At 44.1% G+C, this 17,966-nt stretch overlaps 1 protein-coding gene across 1 annotated transcript in view; it reads right to left on the bottom strand.

The window, feature by feature from the left end:
• The window catches only part of POLN (DNA polymerase nu), a 95,915-nt gene extending 78,706 nt beyond the window's left edge, over positions 1-17,209 (bottom strand). The window contains exons 1-2 of the mRNA XM_036326961.1: positions 15,821-17,209; positions 2,432-2,511 (exon numbers count right to left, since the gene is read on the bottom strand). Of these exons, the coding sequence (XP_036182854.1) occupies positions 2,432-2,511; positions 15,821-15,959 (219 nt within the window). The 5' untranslated portion in view covers positions 15,960-17,209. The remainder of the gene's footprint in view (positions 1-2,431; positions 2,512-15,820) is intronic.
• Between the last annotated feature and the right edge of the window lie 757 nt (positions 17,210-17,966).

Raw genomic sequence — 17,966 nt, forward strand, 5'->3', positions numbered from 1 at the left:
TCGATGCCGGTCAAGGGCATGTACCTTGGTTGCAGGCACATACCCAGTGGGGAGTGTGCAGGAGGCAGCTGATCAATGTTTCTCTCTCATCGATGTTTCTAACTCTCTATCCCTCTCCCTTCCTCTCTGTAAAAAATCAATAAAATATATTTTTTAAAAAATTCACAACTTCCAAGTAAAGGTCTTTATAGAGAAACTGAAACTGCCACAACTATTTGATATGTTAATCTATCTACTAAAAATTTATTTAAAATATGGCTCAGCAGCAAGACTCTGCCTCGATCTAGCAGTATGTGATGTCCATTCAAAGAATCACAGACCAACTGAGCGGGGGGGGGGGGAGAGGGGGGGAGCTATGCCTATCCATTTCATTATGGGATTCATGTACAATAAAATGTTATTTTAACGTTTATTTTTTAGGTTTTATGATATATTTATGTTGTTTTAAACAACCATATACTAATAGTACTTTTAAATAATTTTGAAAGAAAAGTTTTAACACTTGGTAATAGGATCACAGAAAAGTTTAATATATGCTCATTTGTATAGTAGAGAAGTATTATGAAGTTTTCAAGCAGAGATTTTCAAGCGTAACATTATATTACATTATAAATCTGTGGAGGTGTATACAAAGAAAGGAGTGCAGCCCAGCCAGTGTGGCTCAGTGGCTGAACATCGACCCAGGAACCGAGAGGTCACCATTCGATTCCCGGTCAGGACTTGATCCCCAGTGCGGGGTGTGCAGTAGGCAGCCAATCTATGATGCTTCTTTCTCATTGATGTTTCCATCTCTCTATCCCTCTCCCTTCTTCTCTCTCTAAAAATCAATAGAAATTTTTTTTTTTTAAAAAGGCATTTATGGAGAAAAGGAAAGTTTAAAAATTCAGATTGTTGAAGAATGTCTTGCTGAAGTATTTTTTTAAAAGGATGATTATGGGTGATAAGTTACCAGGGTATAGGAAGTATTTAGATTTTAGTGGATATATTCTAGACCAGCCGTGGGCAAACTATGGCCCGCGGGCCAGATCCGGCCCGTTTGAAATGAATAAAACTATTGAAAAAAAAGACCGTACCCTTTTATATAATGATGTTTACTTTGAATTTATATTAGTTCACACAAACACTCCATCCATGCTTTTGTTCCAGAGCTCCGGTCTAGTTTAAGAACCCATTGTGGCCCTCGAGTCAAAAAGTTTGCCCACCCCTGTTCTAGACAATGACATACAGTTTTTAAAATGTCAATATTATCAATACACCAGAAATCATACCCCATGAAACTTACAAAATTTGTGATGAACCCTTTAAATGTCAACTTAGAAATGGCAGAAGGTCCATGTCTTTTCAAAATTCTTTAGAGAGAAAGGACACAAAAATGTTTGAGGACCTCTGCCTCCGGGATCCAAGAAGCACAGTTTGAACACCGTGGAGAGAGCACTCCCACTCCCTTACTAACCCGTTTTCTGTCAAAGGCATCTCTCCCTCTACTTCCGGGTAAATTATCACCCTGGCAACCCAGGAACAACCCAGGGACGGGTCCTATTTAACTACAGGGAGTTGAGATTACATCAAGTTGGCCTGGGATTTGAACATAGTAGCTGGCTTCACAGTTCATTCCCTTAACCACTGTGCGGCCTCCACCTGTTTCATAGACGAGGCCTGTAGTGATATGGCCTCTTCTCTCTCTCCCCTCAAGCCCAAACCATGTAATGCCTACTGTGAATTTTATGCCCGTTCCTTTCTGAACTTCTCTTTATTTCCACTATCCAAAAGTTTCAAGCTCTCTTCCCTTAATCTGAAAAGCGTTCTCAGAGTCCTTCCCCAACTCTCTAATGGCTGACCATCTCCTAATCACACTTTAGATATCAACTCAGGTATAATTTTCATAATTAAAAGAAAGACATCCCAGACTTCTCTTCATACCACCCAGAAAAAGCCAGCTGGAATAGCACAAAGCCTGGGTTAGATGACTCTCCTGCTGTTTGGAACTGACTTCCTCGTGACACTTAACACACCTTGTCGTAGAAACCCTTCATACTTCTGTCTTCCTCTTCTCCTCATATGAATTAACCCAAAAGCTCCTGAAGAACAATATCCACCCCCCCCCCCAACTTTTAAAAACCACTGTATTGCCCGGCTGCAGTGCCCCAATGGTTGAGCAGGAAGTCACGGTCTGATTTCCAGTCAGGACACATGCCTGGGTGCAGGTTTGATCCCAGTGTGGAGCATGCAGGAGACAGCCGATCAATGGTTCTCCCTCATCACTGATGTTTCTATCTCTCTCTCTCCCTCTCCCTTCCTCTCTGAGATGAATAAAAATATGTTTAAAAACAAACCATTGTATCTACAGTGCCTAGCATATAGTAGACACTTAACATAACCTTCCATAAGCGAAGGTTATCTGTTATAATTATTCACATTTGTAATGACTTACCATTTTTTCCAGTGTTTGATTCTTCCCATCTTCAGGTAGTACTGAATACATAACACTGGGTTTGTTTACCACTTCTGCAGCTTTAAAAACACAAAAAAGAAACACGAGGCATTAACAAATCACTGAAATCTAAGTCACATAATCAGTGAATATTGAAAATAATCTCTACAGTTGTGCTACTTACTCATTATTTACTTACTTAAAACAACATAATAAAATTCACAATCAAAATGCCTAGTACCATGGTGAGGGACATTTTTATGTTAAGTATCTTCAAATTAACTGGAGGCAGATTCATGTAATCGTGAAATGTTTATTAAAATTACTACCTGGCATTTATATTTGAATAGTTGATTCTGAAAACGCTTGTAAGAAACCTAGTAAGTATTAAAGTTTTGAGGAAATTCTTAGGCTGAATAGTATTGCAATGGAACAATGAGAGATTCAGTAAAACATCATTACTACAAACTTCTGATTTAAATTTAGCTTTCTTTCATTTTAATAAGCCTGGGCTGATCAGTGTTAGAATGTGGATCCACCCCCAGGCAACATGACTCAGGAGTCTGTGCTCAAACCACTGTGATGTACGTTGCCTCTGTGGCAATGATAGATAACGACCAAGAAATGCAAATGAAGGGAACACTTTCACTTACAAAAAAAATGTTATACTTAGGATAAGTTTATAAGAAAGAGACTAGGCACTCAATGATTAAAACATAAAACCTTGCCCGTGGCTCAGTGATTGAGCATCGACCTATGAACCAGGAGGTCACGGTTCGATTCCCGGTCAGGGCACAAGCAAGGGTTGCGAGCTCAATCCCCAGTAGGGGACATGCAGGAGGCAGCCAATCAATGATTCTCTCTCATCATTGATGTTTCTATCTCTCTCTCCCTCTCCCTTCTTCTCTGAAATCAGTAAAAATATATTTTTGAAAAAGACCTTTTTAAAAAACACACCTTAAAATCTTATGAAATGGCATAAAACAATATCTATGCAAATGGAAAGACATAGCATTGGGATATATGCAAAATGTTTAATTCTTCCAAACACCAACTTAATGCAGAGTCAATCAGAGACCTTACAGGGCTCTTTTAATTGAAAAAATAATGAAATGTTAAATATCTGAAAATAGACAAGCAAAGTCACAAAAGTGAAAGACTTGCCTTGCCAGATGACCAGAATACACTATAAAGCCACTATAATCAAATCCATATGGTATTTGAATAGGAGTAGAAGAAAAGATCTCTAGAAAAAATCCAGAAACTGACCCCAAGACTCACGAGACTTTACTATACAACAAAGATGGTGTTTCAATTAAGTAGCAAAGGACACATTAAGAAATAGGGGTGGTACAACCAGCACCACTTCGAAAAGAAAATAATACATTGGGAAAACTACTTGGGACGAAAACGACAAAGGATTAATACCTGCATTCTACAACAAGTCTTACACCTGGACGAAAAAGACAACTTAAGAGAAAAAGGAGTAAACGGTAGGAAAGGCAATACACAAAATAGCAAATCCCCCAAAGCGAGCAAACAGGGCACAATGCTCACACTCATGCGCAGCCAGGAAAATGAAAACCAATATAATTGGAGATGGATGGGGATAGGTAGTTTCATGCATTGCTGGTAGAAATGTGGCTACGGTAAGTCCTCACTTAACATCATCCATCGGTTCTGCGACTTTAAGCCAGATGCTGTATAACAAAACCAACTGTACTGCCAACCAATCGCAATAGACAAGAGTTAAGTTCCTGTGGCGCCGCATCGAAGTGATGACAAAAAAGTGTTATTTGAGGACCTGCTGTAGTTAGAATCTTTTTGGGAAGCAAACTGCCAACACTCATTAAAATAAAAAATATATGCAGCACCTTTAGGAGTTGGGAAGAAATGGACTGATCCCAAGAGAGCAAAGATGGGCCTCTTGGGCCAATGATGTGCTATTTCTTGCTTTTTGGGTGAAGGATACAGGGGTGTTCAGTTTGTGAAATTTTGAGCTATAACCCTAGGATAGATGAGGTGTGTGTAACCTCAATTTAAAAAACAGACAAAATATATAAATATATAAGTCATCTAACCAAACAACCTCACTCCTGGCTGTTTCATAGAAATATATGCAACAGTAAATATTTTAAATCAAAATGTTTATGGCAGTATTGCTTTATGGCAAAGGACTGATGCCAGTCAGGAGGGAAGTCGATGAATAAATTATGTAACGTCCAACTCTGAAGCACATAGCCATTGAAAGAATGGCTTGAAGCAGTATCAGTTGACTTGGAGATGCAGAAATCAGTGAAAATGTGATCCCATTTTTAAAGTGAGTGACCAAACCTCCCCATTTGTGCACGTTACACGCATGCACTGCCCAGGTGTTGCCCCCAGTGGCCATGTAGGAGAGGAAAGTTTCTGTTCAGAAAGGTTCCTGGGAAGCCCTCTCAGCACCGACATCTGCAGGTGAGTGCAGGTGCCGTCACAGGGAGCTGCCGTGGCCCTGCAGAGTTGCCCCTGTTGGGTCTAGGGAGCTGGGCCTCATCCTCAGCACCCACCAGGCACTGGATTGTTTGCTCCTGGGAAAGCCGTGTGGGAAGTCCTTGGGCCAGTTTCTCTGCGGCTGAGGCGGTCAGCAGGAGGCGCTGTGTGAGCAGCCTACCAGCAAGGACCCAGCCCTGGCGCCCCCCCCCCCCCCCCCCCCCCCCCCCCCCCCCCCGCGCCCACCACGCTAGTCCCACACTCGGCTCACTGCCTGCGGCGCACAGCCACTGGCTGCAGATCATTCTGAGCAGCTTCTTCCGGATTCTGTGCCTCTTCCTGGGGGGAAACTTTTAAAAGGAAGGGCAGCGGCACTGCAGCTCGCCTCCAGGCTGCAAATGCCATTCGTCTCCCTCTTTTTCTTTTTAATATATTTTATTGATTTTTTACAGAGAGGAAGGGAGAGAGAGAGCTAGAAACATCAATGAGAGAGAAACATCGATCAGCTGTCTCCTGCACATCTCCTACTGGGATATGCCCGCAACCCAGGTACATGCCCTTGACCGGAATCGAACCTGGGACCTTTCAGTCCGCAGGCCGACGCTCTATCCACTGAGCCAAACCGGTTTTGGCTCGTCTCCCTCTTCTGCAACCATCCGAAGGTCCCTCACCCTGGCTGAGCACCTCTGGCGGCCTAGGTACCTTACTGACGGAGTGACCAACCCCTCACCCGAGAGTGAGCCAGTGGTCACCATGCCTTCCTCAGGCCGGGGCCGACGTGTGTGCTGTGAAATGTGGGCAGGGGACCGAGAGGTGGCCAACCTTCTCACCTTGGTGCCAAGTACATGCTTCCCTGCCCCCATCATATACTAGTGACAGCAGCCCTAACATGACCAGGAGGTCCATCAGATGGAGATGGCATTCCTTGCCTGCCAGGCTCTTCACATAAGGAACTTGGAATGACTGGGTGGCAGCTGGACCTTGGAATGGAGTGGTACCCTTCCTGTGCCACTGGTGGGCTGCCCCTCGGGGAGTCAGGACAACCTGTAGGACCCAGACTGTTGGAACGCAGGGCCACACCTACTTCCACCTTTTGGTTCTGACCCCGTAATTGTACACATGGGAGACACGGCACCGTCGTGGCCACTGATGTACAGTATCCACTGCACCCGGGAGGGTCCTGCGCCATCTCTGAGAGGCGTCCTCCCCAGGCTGGCGCCCGAGCTGTGCCTGCTACAGGCCACTCCCTGCTCCACTGGAGTGGCGCTCATGGTGTGGAGCTGTGAGGGAGCGTGTGTCCCATGATCATGCCCACTGCAGCCCCTCCCCTGTAAAGCGGTCCCCACGTCTAACGTGCTGCTAAGCGGAGTCTGTGTCCGTGGACCAGTCTGGAGCCGATACCAGAGCTCACGGAGGCCCTGCAAGCCCAGGCCTGAAATGTGTCCATTCCGGTCAAGACCAACCTCTGCGCCTTTGGGGGCACAAGGGGCTCAGTGCTATCACCTTGCCAGCAAGTGACTTTTTCCTCAAAGGGTGATGCCACTGGGATGAGCACTTGGTCTGTGTTGGAAGGTTGAACATTCGGTGACGCAATAGCTAGACCAGCCCTGGTGAAGAGGAGTGCCATGCTGTTGGGCCACACCCAGCCTCCACCCAGACTCACAGTTACTCCGTAAGAGCCCACAGTGCCTGTCCTGGGACAGGTGACAGGCTGGGGACGTCACCTGGCCGAGTCTTTCTCACTTAGTTCCGTCCTTCAGCAGCTGCTCCCCGTGCCCGCTAGCACCATAATCCTCAGCCTGCTGCTGCTCCTTGGTAGCGAATCCCATTACTAGTGAACATGCTTTAAGTGCTCCCTGTTCAGATCACACTTGTTGTCACCCGCACATCCACACACGCCCTCAGCAGGCCCGGTACCTGTGCCGGGTTACGATGACTCAATGGCCAGGAGAGAAGGAGGCGGTTCCTGAGGGAGCAGGAATTCTTTTTTCAGGACAAGCTTGTTGTGTGCGGGGCTGGAACACCAGCCTTTAACAGAGGAGGAGCCACTTGTGCAGGTGCCAGAGATGCCTGGAACGCAAGATTTCAATGCACATCTCAGGGCCTGGCCCTCTTCCGGACCACGGCCTGACCTTGAGGCAGCACACCTGCCAGGGCTGAGTGAGAATCCAACCTTCTCGGAGCTCCCGGCTCCACACGCCTTCAGACTAAGCCGTGGCCGTGGCTGCAGGTGGTCTGCTTGTAGGCTCCCAGGGAAGCCCTCTGGTTATCACATTTAGCCTTTCATTGCTAAGTATTCACGCTCAGCCTGTCTCTTCCCAAAGGAGTATTATTCGCAGCCACGGTCCCCAATTCCACGGTGTCCCAGCAGCCAGGGCAATAGCGGCCACTGGTACCCCCAGTGACCATTGTAGCTGCGCCGCCCCCCTTGGCATTCCAACTACAGCTGCTATGACGTCACCGGGCTGGCCTACCTGAGGGCCCAACCTCCAGGACACCATGTCTGCTTTCTCACACCGCTCCCGGCACCAGCTGCAGCAGATCAGGGTCCCTGGGAACCGGACTGAGCTGTGCCCGCAGGAAGTTTACTGGGAGCTCAGGGGAGCAGAGCAACAGTTAAAGCACCCAAAACACTTCACAGTAATTCTCTAAACTGAGCCGCAAGCTGACGATGAAGTATTTGGGCAGAACCTAGTAAAATGCCGATTTCACTACTCAGCTGTGAGTGAAGGAAAGAAAAAAGATAGGTAGAAAGTTGGGAATGTCACGGGTTTGGAAGTTACAGTCAAATCTGGACGTGGCAAAAAGGAAGTGGAGGGACGAGACTAAAAAGGGCAGGCGACTAAAAAGGGCCTTGTAGGAGTACGTGGGATGTTTCCAAAGATAAATTGTGCAGAGAGCAAGAACAAGAGCTGAGCTAATTTTCACAAAGGCAAGACCAAACGCAACAAAATGAAGGCAAACAGCAATTAGGAAACTACTGCAAATCCAAGGGAGAGAGAAAACAGCCCTGAAGCAGGGCAGAGCGAACTGAAATCAACGCCTGGCAGGGTTTGCTGTGACTGAAAATAAGAGTTTTATGTTTATGGGATAGAAATAAAAATATAAATCGTTTATCCATATACTCTTGACGAGAATGAATATAACCAAAATAGATCTATTTTGTCACTTTGTTATCTGTCCTTAAAATTGCAAAGATTTCCATGAGATGATGGAAATAAACATTTCACATAAATGAATTGGATTTTGACAAATATCTACCTCTAGGGGCCTCAAACTCCTAATTTGCAATGTCTGTAAAAATATTTTTATTTTACTAGAAAACACCAAATTCACCTCTAAGCTCTCTCAAGTTAAATAAAAAAGAACCTGGATAAATGTATGCTAGAAAACATTACTTGATCTCTATAGGTACTTAGAAAAAACACAGGTGTATTCTAATAAATATGTTCTTAATCATATGTACAGCACCAGGTCAGCCCCAAATCACCCTGAAAACTCCTCCTCCCAGTATTTACCAAAGACTTTCAGTAGCATTACTGAACAATAAAATGCCAATGAAAACTCAAGTCAGATGAACCCAATTCTGAATCTAGTTTAAAAGTGTATGAATTAGGGAGCAACTAAGATGGCGGCATAGGTAAACACCGGGAAATTATTGCCTCACACAACAATTGAAAATTACCGCAAAGGACCGAGCAAACATCATCCAGAACAACAGAAAGGCTGGCTGAGTGTAAATTCTACAACTAGAAGGAAAGAAAAGCACGCTGAGAGCCAGAGGCGCTGCGGAGGTGAAGTGTAGAGGTACGGCGGCGCGCGCGCGCGCGAGGAAAGGGGGTGGCGCCTGAGGACGCGGCTGTCTTTTTGAATCACAAACTCCCGACGGCTCTGAACTCCGGTTCCGGGAAGTCTCTGGGGACCCAGGTCTCATACGGGGAGAAGCTGGTCTGTCCGGCAGCGAGCGAACTTGAGGGCGGCTTTCCCTCAGAGGTGCTTGCAGCCGTTACCGGAACACTGAGACGCGCGACTCCGGGCGGAGAATCGGCCATGGCCGCTTTCTCCGCCCTCTGACTCCCTGAGACCCCGCCCCACCCAGGCTGCGGCAGAGGCTTTTGCATGTGAATGTACCTAACTGCAGCCGAACCAGGCAGACCTGGAACTTCCAAGAGAAGGCCCAAGGCCCCGCAGCGGCTTGCATTGCTTCACAGCTGAGCCTCTTCGTGGCTCCTGCTGTGTGGCCTCAGGCAGAGGCTGAATTAGCACCTCCTTAGATCCAGGAGCCACTGTACCCAGTGGTCAGAGGGGGTTCATCCAGACTGCAACTCCTCAGATCCATAAGGGACGCACTCAGGGAGCAGACTCAGTGAGCACCAAAGCCCCACTGAAGCAAGTCTTGCCCCAGAAGGGTGTCTTCAGCACAGAAGTTCTCCCACTTTAGACACAGCTGATTCTCACAGCCAATTGGCCTGGAGGTCAATTCCTCCCAGTGATTCTACAACAACCAAGGCACCAAGAGTGCACCAAGAGTGTCCACCCCAGGTAACTGGGGAGGCTGAGCTACTGGGCCCTACAGGACACCTGGCGCACAGGGCCACTCTATCAACACAGGGAAGCTGCCAAAATGCGGAGACAAAGAAACAGGTCACAAATGGCAGAAATGGAGGAAAGCAAACGATTGGATATAGAGTTTAAGGCCACGGTTATAAGGTTTTTCAAGAATTTTATGGAAACCGCCGATAAATTTAATGAATCCCTCAATAAGTATAGGGAGACCATGGAGGACATGAAAAAGGACCAACTAGAAATTAAGCATACACTGACTGAAATAAAGAATAATTTACAGAGATCCAGCAGCAGAAAAGAGGATCCCAAGAATCAAGTCAAAGATTTGAAATACAAAGAAACAAAAAATACCCAACCGAAAAAGAAAAAAGAAAAGAGATTCCAAAAATATGAAGATAGTGTAAGGAACCTCTGGGACAACTTCAAGCGTACCAACATCAGAATTATAGGGGTACCAGAAGGAGAGAGAGGGCAAGATATTGAAAACCTTTTTGAAGAAATAATGACAGAAAACTTCCCCTACCTGGTGAAAGAAATGGACTTACAAGTCCAGGAAGCGCAGAGAACCCCAAACAAAAGGAATCCAAGGAGGACCACACCAAGACACATCATAATTAAAATGCCAAGAGCAAAAGATAAAGAGAGAATCTTAAAAGCAGCAAGAGAAAGACAGTCAGTTACCTACAAGGGAGTACCCATACGACTGTCAGCTGATTTCTCAACAGAAACCATGCAGGCCAGAAGAGACTGGCAAGAAATATTCAAAGTGATGAATAGCAAGAACCTGCAACCAAGATTACTTTATCCAGCAAAGCTATCATTCAGAATAGAAGGTCAGATAAAGAGCTTCACGGATAAGAAAAAGCTAAAGGAGTTCATCACCACCAAACCAGCATTATATGAAATGCTGAAAGGTATTCTTTAAGAAGAGGAAGAAGAAAAAGGAACTCTTACCATTTGCCACAGCATGGATGGAACTTGAGAGCGGATAAATACCACAGGATCTCACTCATTTGTGGAATATAATGAACAACATAAGCTGATGAACAAGGACTGATCCAGAGACGGAGAGGCATTGATTGGACTGTCGGGACTTGGAGGGAAGGTAGGGGAGGGTGGGGGTAAGGGGGAAAGATCAACCAAAGGACCTATATGCAAGCATATAGGCCTAACCAATGGACATGGACAACGGGGGGGTGAGGGCATGAGCGGGGGTGGGGGGGGTGGGGGGTAGAGGGTAACGTGGGGACAAGGACACATATGTAATATCTTAATCAATAAAAAAAAAAAAAAAAAAAGTGTATGAATTAGGGTAAAAAGCTGAACTACTCTTCACAAAAGACCCAGCAATACAATATAATGGCTTAAAGAACAAAGAGCAGGTTTATTTCTCAGGTCGAGGTGAGTAGCCTCAGCTGGTGGTGCAGCTGCTCATGAAAAAACTCTGGGACCCACTTCTGTCCAACATGGAGTTCCACGATCCGCTAGGATACTGTTATCATCTGCAGGGCTGGGAAGGAGTTGTTTCAGGTTGCAACTGGAGGGAAGGCAAGAGGTGGCCAGCTAGGAAGCAAACTGGATGTTCTCAGGCCTACCCTGGAAATGGCACGCACGTACCACTGACAGGAACCTGCCACTTGGCCACACCTGACCGTAAGAAGACTGAGCCATGCAGTCTGATCGTGTGCCGCAGAACGGAAGGACTCTGGTGTGGCAAACACATAGTTTTTGCCAAAAGGCTTTTGGAGCAATACAAAATGCCCGTGATTAAGACATGAGAAAAGGTTGCCATAAAACGTCAGGATAATGGTTACTGCTGAGCAAGGAGAGGGTATTAAGTCGTATTTTTAGTTTTTGCATCTTTTTTTCTTCCTCTCGGCAAAGGGTTTTAAAATAAGAGATCAATCTTGCAAAAAGTTTATGCAGTCCAATCCTTACTGAATATGTATCTCAAGGTACCTCAAGTAGTTTAGCAGATCAGAAAAGTAGACCCCAAAGTGACATATAACAATAATGTTTGCTTTTACTTTAGTGTTTATAAACCAAGTATTTGTAGCTTTTTAAAAATTATGTATTTTATTGATTTTTTACAGAGAGGAAGAGAGAGGGATAGAGAGTTAGAAACATCGATGAGAGAGAAACATCAATCAGCTGCCTCCTGCACACCTCCTACTGGGGATGTGCCTGCAACCAAGGTACATGCCCTTGACCGGAATTGAACCTGGGACCCTTCATTCCGTAGGCCGACACTCTATCCCAGTGATGGCGAACTTTTTGAGCTCGGTGTGTCAGCATCTTGAAAAACCCTAACTTAACTCTGGTGCCGTGTCACATATAGAAATTTTTTGATATTTGCAACCATAGTAAAACAAAGATTTATATTTTTGATATTTATTTTATATATTTAAATGCCATTTAACAAAGAAAAATCAACCAAAAAAATGAGTTCGCATGTCACCTCTGACACGCGTGTCATAAGTTCACCATCACTGCTCTATCCACTGAGCCAAACTAGTTAGGGCTGTAGCTTATTCTCATTGATTTCTGAGTGCAAGTTTGGTATGTACTTGGTATGAAATGCGTTTTCAGAAGTTAAATGCTTTTAAGAGATAAGAACAGCACAGCATGTGACAAAGAACCCAAGAATCATTAGGTCTTACATCCAGCATCATTCATCAGTAACCCACAAGCAATCCAACTTTAATTCAAATTCCTATCCTATATAATAAAAGCCTAATATGCCAAGTGTCCGGTCGTCCAGTCAACCAAAGTGTAATATGCTAATGATATGCTAAGGCCACTCAGTTGCTCGCGATGATGCGCACTGACCACCAGGGGGCTGGTAGGTGAGCTTGCTGCTGGGGTCCAGCTGATCAGGACTGAGAGAGACGAGCTGGACACTCCCTCGAGCCCTCCCATGGCCCCTCCCCAGCTGGCCAACCTCCTGCGTCCCTCCCCGGCCCCAATTGTGCACCGGTGGGGTCCCTCGGCCTAGCCTGCGCCCTCTTGCAATCAGGGAGCCCTCAGGGGATGTCAGAGAGCTGGTTTCAGCTCAATCCTGCAGGCCAGACCAAGGGACCCCACTAGTGCACAAATTTGTGCACCGGGCCTCTGGTGAAATAAAACTGGTGAGACTCAGTGGCAGACAGACTCTAAGGTGGTCGGTCCCATGACCCATGCCTCCTAGTATTCATGTCCCTGTAAACTCCTTCCCCCAAGTGCAGATGCGACTTGCTGACTCACTTCTAAACAACAGAATAAAGGACAGGATATTTGTGATTATGCCACATAAAACTAATGTCAGTCTTGCTAGGGACACACTCTTGCTGGCTTTGAAAAAGCAAGCGCCTATATGATGAAAAGGTGCCTATGGTCATAATTACGTAAAAGGAACTGAATTCTGCCAAGAAGTGAATTCTGCCGTGTGAACTTGGAAGCGAATGCTTCATTTGAGCCTCAGATGAGACTCCAGGTCTGGCTGACACCTGCACCATAGCCTTGCAGATGCCTCCTCTAAGCTGTGCCCGGCTCCCAACCCACAAAAACTGTGAGATATCAAATGTGTTGTTTTTAGTCACTAAGTTTGCAGTGATGGTGTTACCTGACAACAGATAACAGAATCCTTGTGAAAACCCACTTTTTCCAAATCAAAAACACCTGACAAAAAATAAAAACTTATTTTTCTATTATCTGTCTTCTCAATAAATTTATAAAAACTAGGGATCTAACAGGGTGTTTTAAGACTATGACGAGAGAGTTTGTGAGCTGGGTGAAATTTTCCTCCAGAGACTCCCGTTGTAACTACCTACTAGTGGCATTTCCTGACCCGTTACTAAAGGGGCACAATTCCACCTGTAAGTGCACACTGCCTTTTAGGAAGCAAATCTGCCGGGGTCCAACCCCAGCGGGTCCAGGGGTTCCCAATAGGTGTGGACGGAGTCGGCGAAGACTATCCACCCTCTTCCTATGGTGGAGTCCTATCCGTCCCGAGTGCCGGGCGCTTACCTAGGGGTCCCTGTTCGGGCGCCATATGCCGGGGTCCAACCCCAGCATGTCCAGGGGTTCCCAAAGGTGTGGACGGAGTCGGCGAAGAAGGAATGACACGGAGACAGCGTTCAGTTGATCAGCAGCCTAGCCAGGATCTCCAGCCAAGTTCTGGTCTCGATCTCCAGAGAGGTTCTGCTTAGGATCTCCAGCCAGGTTCTGTGTCCATGTTCTCTTGCTAGGTTCCCCAGCCAGGTTCTGTCCAGGTTCTCCAGCCAGGTTCAGTCACCAGGTTCTAGTCAGGTTCTCTTGCCAATTTCTGTAGTCAGGTTCAGTCCAGGATCTTTTGCCATGTTCTCTCGCTAGGTTCTGTCTCTAGGTTCTGAGGCCAGTTTCTGTCCAGTATCTTTTGCCATGTTCTCTCCAGTGAAGTTCTTCTGTCTCTAGAGAACGTTCTGTGTAGGTTCTGTGCCTAGGTTCTGTCTCTCTTGGTTCCGTATTCTAAGTTCTGTGTCTTGCTGTCTTATTACATCTGTATTTATACCAGTTGATTCAATCCTATCAATCTCTATTTCAAAGGTTAGGGAGTTTCTTATCTCCATTCCAGGGAGTAAAGATTATGTAGCTTAAGCATGATTTTTCGTAGTTAAAGTGATTAATTACCCACCTAGCACTTAGTTAAGAGGTTTTATTCCCTCCCTAACTTCAGGGGAAAATCCCTACCTGGGGAAACAACCTTTCTCAGAGACCTTGGTTAAAACACATAGTGCCAAGAAGGTGAGCAAACATATTAAGAACAGTATGCCATATATGCCAGGTCCCTTGAAACAGCAAGCATGGACCGGCTCCCGGAACAAATCTATACAGAATAAAGGAGAAAGCTCTTCAATGATTAACTTTTTGTCTTTTGTTACTATTCCCACCACCAGCATCATCCCCCTAAAACACTAGGTATGTAGTCCACAAACAAAAATCCTTACCAGTTACTTTATTCGTAACTTTTATAAGACACACAAGCAACAGATGCCTGAATATAAATGGAGCGAAGTGTTAAGTGCGATTATATCTTAATTAAGAAACTGCATTTATAACAGTGTTTGCACTGTTTGTCAATACTCTCAATTATTTCATCTCAATATAATTACTCAATTATATCTCAGTCACTTATAACTTACTCTGGAGAAAAGACACAAACAACCTATTGGCCCAGACTTACAAATTTAAAATAAAAACTATTTTGCTAGTGAAAAGTGTTCCAAACATTTCAGTCACATTTATGAGCATGTCACAGCTTTTAATATTATACCACATCATGAATATATATACAAAGATTCACCAACCTTTGCCCCCTAAGAGTTTACATACTTCTATGTCAGTACTATATATATATATATATTTATATAATCGTCAAAAACACTTCTTGCCCTGGCAGGTTTGGTTCAGTGGTTGTTAGAACATTGGCCTGCAGACAGAGGGTCTCGGGTTTGATTCCTGGTCAAGGGCACGTACCTGGGTTGCAGGTTCGATCCCCAGTCCCCATCAGGGAACATGCAGGTGGCAACCAATTGATGTCTCTCTTATCAATGTTTCTCTCTTTCTCCCTCCCTCTTAAAAAATAAATCAATGGAGAAAATATCCTCGGGTGAGGATTCACAAAAAAACTTAGAAAACAAAAACAAACAAACACTTCTCTTGTCCACCATATACAGTAAGCAAATACAGTCATCCAGTATCATTAGGGGATGGGTTCCAGGACTCCCAGGGCTACCAAAATCCATGGATACTCAAATCCCTTACATAAAATGCCATAGTATTTACATATAACCTATGCTGGCATAAAGACCACAGCAGGGTATGCCTACACATCATTTTATTTGGGAGGACTCAACATAGTACTGGGTGCATGTCAAACTCAAGTTTTGCTGCTTTCTGGAATTTTCTGGGATTTTAATTTTTTGCTAATATTTCTATCTGCAGTTGGTTGAACTGCAGATATGGAGGGCTGGGTGTACTGTGTACAGGTTCAATGACTTGAGAGCTAAGGCTAAAGCACAAGCACTGTGGAGGAGCCCATGTCTTTTAAAGTTACTTACAGCTGATGAGATCTAAGGGAATGTCTGACAGCAGTGCCTGGGGCAAGGAAGTGTTACACTGAAAAACAAGGGCTAAGGGAGCAGCAGCTCAGTCATCATTGAACGCAAGTAAAGTGAGGGAAAGCTGGACGCCACTTGTTCGTAGGCAGGAGCTTCCCCACACAATTTAAGTTTTATAGAATAATTTTGCTACATTTCATTTTCAAACTCTTAGTCTTAAGAATTAATAACACCAAAGTAACAAATGACAGAAAGGTTCATAAATATTACTCACTCTTTTCACTCTCTCTCCAATTCTTAGACTCCACTAAATCACCTGAATGCATAGCAGACATAATCTTCTGAGCAACACTGGAAAGTGGCATCTGACAGAGATCAAAGCCTACAAATGCCTCATAATTTTCCATTTTCATAAAATCCTAAACATAAGATAAACATAATACTTATATATTAATTTTGAGCCTTCAAAATAAGAAACAAGAAATCTGAAATTTTTTATGTACTTTCATAAAAATTTTTATATTAAAAACCACAAGTAGATATAAACTGTCCCTTTTACATATAGGATTGTAAGAATTAAGTAATGGTTAGAGGCTCATTTGGGGTATTATCTATATCTGTAAAAGCCTAATATGCAGTGTCCCCTCGGGAGTTCAACCTACCAGGAGTACGATCACCAGCAGCCGGCAGCCAGGGACGGGAAGCCCGGACTGGCAGCCGGCAGCCGGCAGGGACCCTACCTGTGCATGAATTTCAGGCACTGGGCCTCTAGTGATATATAAGTAACAAAGAACGTATTTTCTAGTTAACCACTTGTGAAGCAATTTACTCGAATACTTCCTAGTTTCAGTTATTATAGTCTTCAAATATACAAACCTAATAACATAGTTATTTTTAACTGACTGGCATGATGACACACCACCTGACATCCTTTCACTCCCTCTGCTCAGCTATACTGGGCCCCTTGGGCTGAGAACATGAAGGTCTGGAAGCCACAGAACAAATCACCAAATAGCTGGTTGGTCATCTAACATATTTGGCACTAATCTTAACAGAATTTACTTCATTAACCAGGAAACAGGTGACATACTTTTCCATATTGCTGGAGAAAAGAAAATTTTTCATTACCTAGTCCAAGGTAGAATCGGGGGAAAATGTTTTTCAAGCATATTAAGATTTACTTCATAAATTTTAAATAATGTACACATACAATAATTGGCAAAACAGTTTTGTTCAATGCATTACAAAAATTATCAGGGCTCATCTGTCACCTATGCAACCCATTTTCTGACAGTTATGGCTGAAAATTCCATAAAGATCATATTATAGGTTTTTAGATATCAAGAGCAGGTCATTCTTAAGTAATATCTGTATCTTTCTATAAAACTCACATGGTATAGAAGAGAGGCCATGTATAAATCAGGCATTAAAGAAGCATTTGATGCAATAAGTGATGAGCTACTTCAAATTATTTCATACCAACTCTTCTATTTGTTCAAATACTGTGTACTTGTATCCCGACTATTACAGTCCATTTTTTTCACACCAAAGAAAGTAATTAAAATAGCATTATGCACCTGTCCTGGTGGGTGTGGCTCAGTGGTTAAAGCCTCGCCTGCACAAGGGGAGGGGGGAGCTCAGGTTTGATTCCTGGTCAAGAGCATGTACCTGGGTTGCAGGTTCAATCCCCACTGCCAGTAGCAGCGTGTGTGGGAGGCAACTAATTGATGTGTCTCTGTCACCTCATTTCTCCCTCTCTCCCCACCTCCCTCCCTCCCACTCTCTCTAGAATCAGTGGAAAAAATATCCTCACTCCTTGGGTGAGGATTGTTTTAAAAAAGCATTATGCATCCTTTGAGCAAGCACTTCTAAGGAATTTTGAAATTTCATTGGAAAGTCATTCATGTGTAAGTCACACTGAAGTTAAAGCAGTGCTGAAATGTCTGGCAGAAATTCTGAGGCCCCAGGACCCAGTCTGTAAAATGAACAATGGGCCAAGGAGACTTGACATTTGCTGTGGTCTAAGTAAGAACATTAAGTCTCAAAGTCTATAGTAGAAAATGATGAGGGAATACAGTCAGAGTGGCAGAATTTTACTTTACAGTCAAATATAGACTTAGCTATCCCATATATTAAGCTTACAGCTTTAACAATGCTGATTCAAAGTTCTACAAAATTTAAAAACATTTAACAGCAGAATATTTCTATTTCTAAAAAAAATTAATATAGGAGAGATACAACTCTATTAAAAAAAACCAGAACCCTATACACACACTTTTTCCTTTACAATACATACATTTTCACTTAAAGGAAGAATTGTATGTCTTCTCTTTGGCGTATCTGAATTGTCAGCATCACTACGCTTGCACTTTGAGGCTATTAAGTAAAGTAAGGGTGACTTGCACACAAGCACTGTAACA

Source organism: Myotis myotis, unplaced genomic scaffold (assembly GCF_014108235.1).
Source record: "Myotis myotis isolate mMyoMyo1 unplaced genomic scaffold, mMyoMyo1.p scaffold_m19_p_1, whole genome shotgun sequence".
In the NCBI taxonomy this organism is placed as follows: Eukaryota; Metazoa; Chordata; class Mammalia; order Chiroptera; family Vespertilionidae; genus Myotis; species Myotis myotis.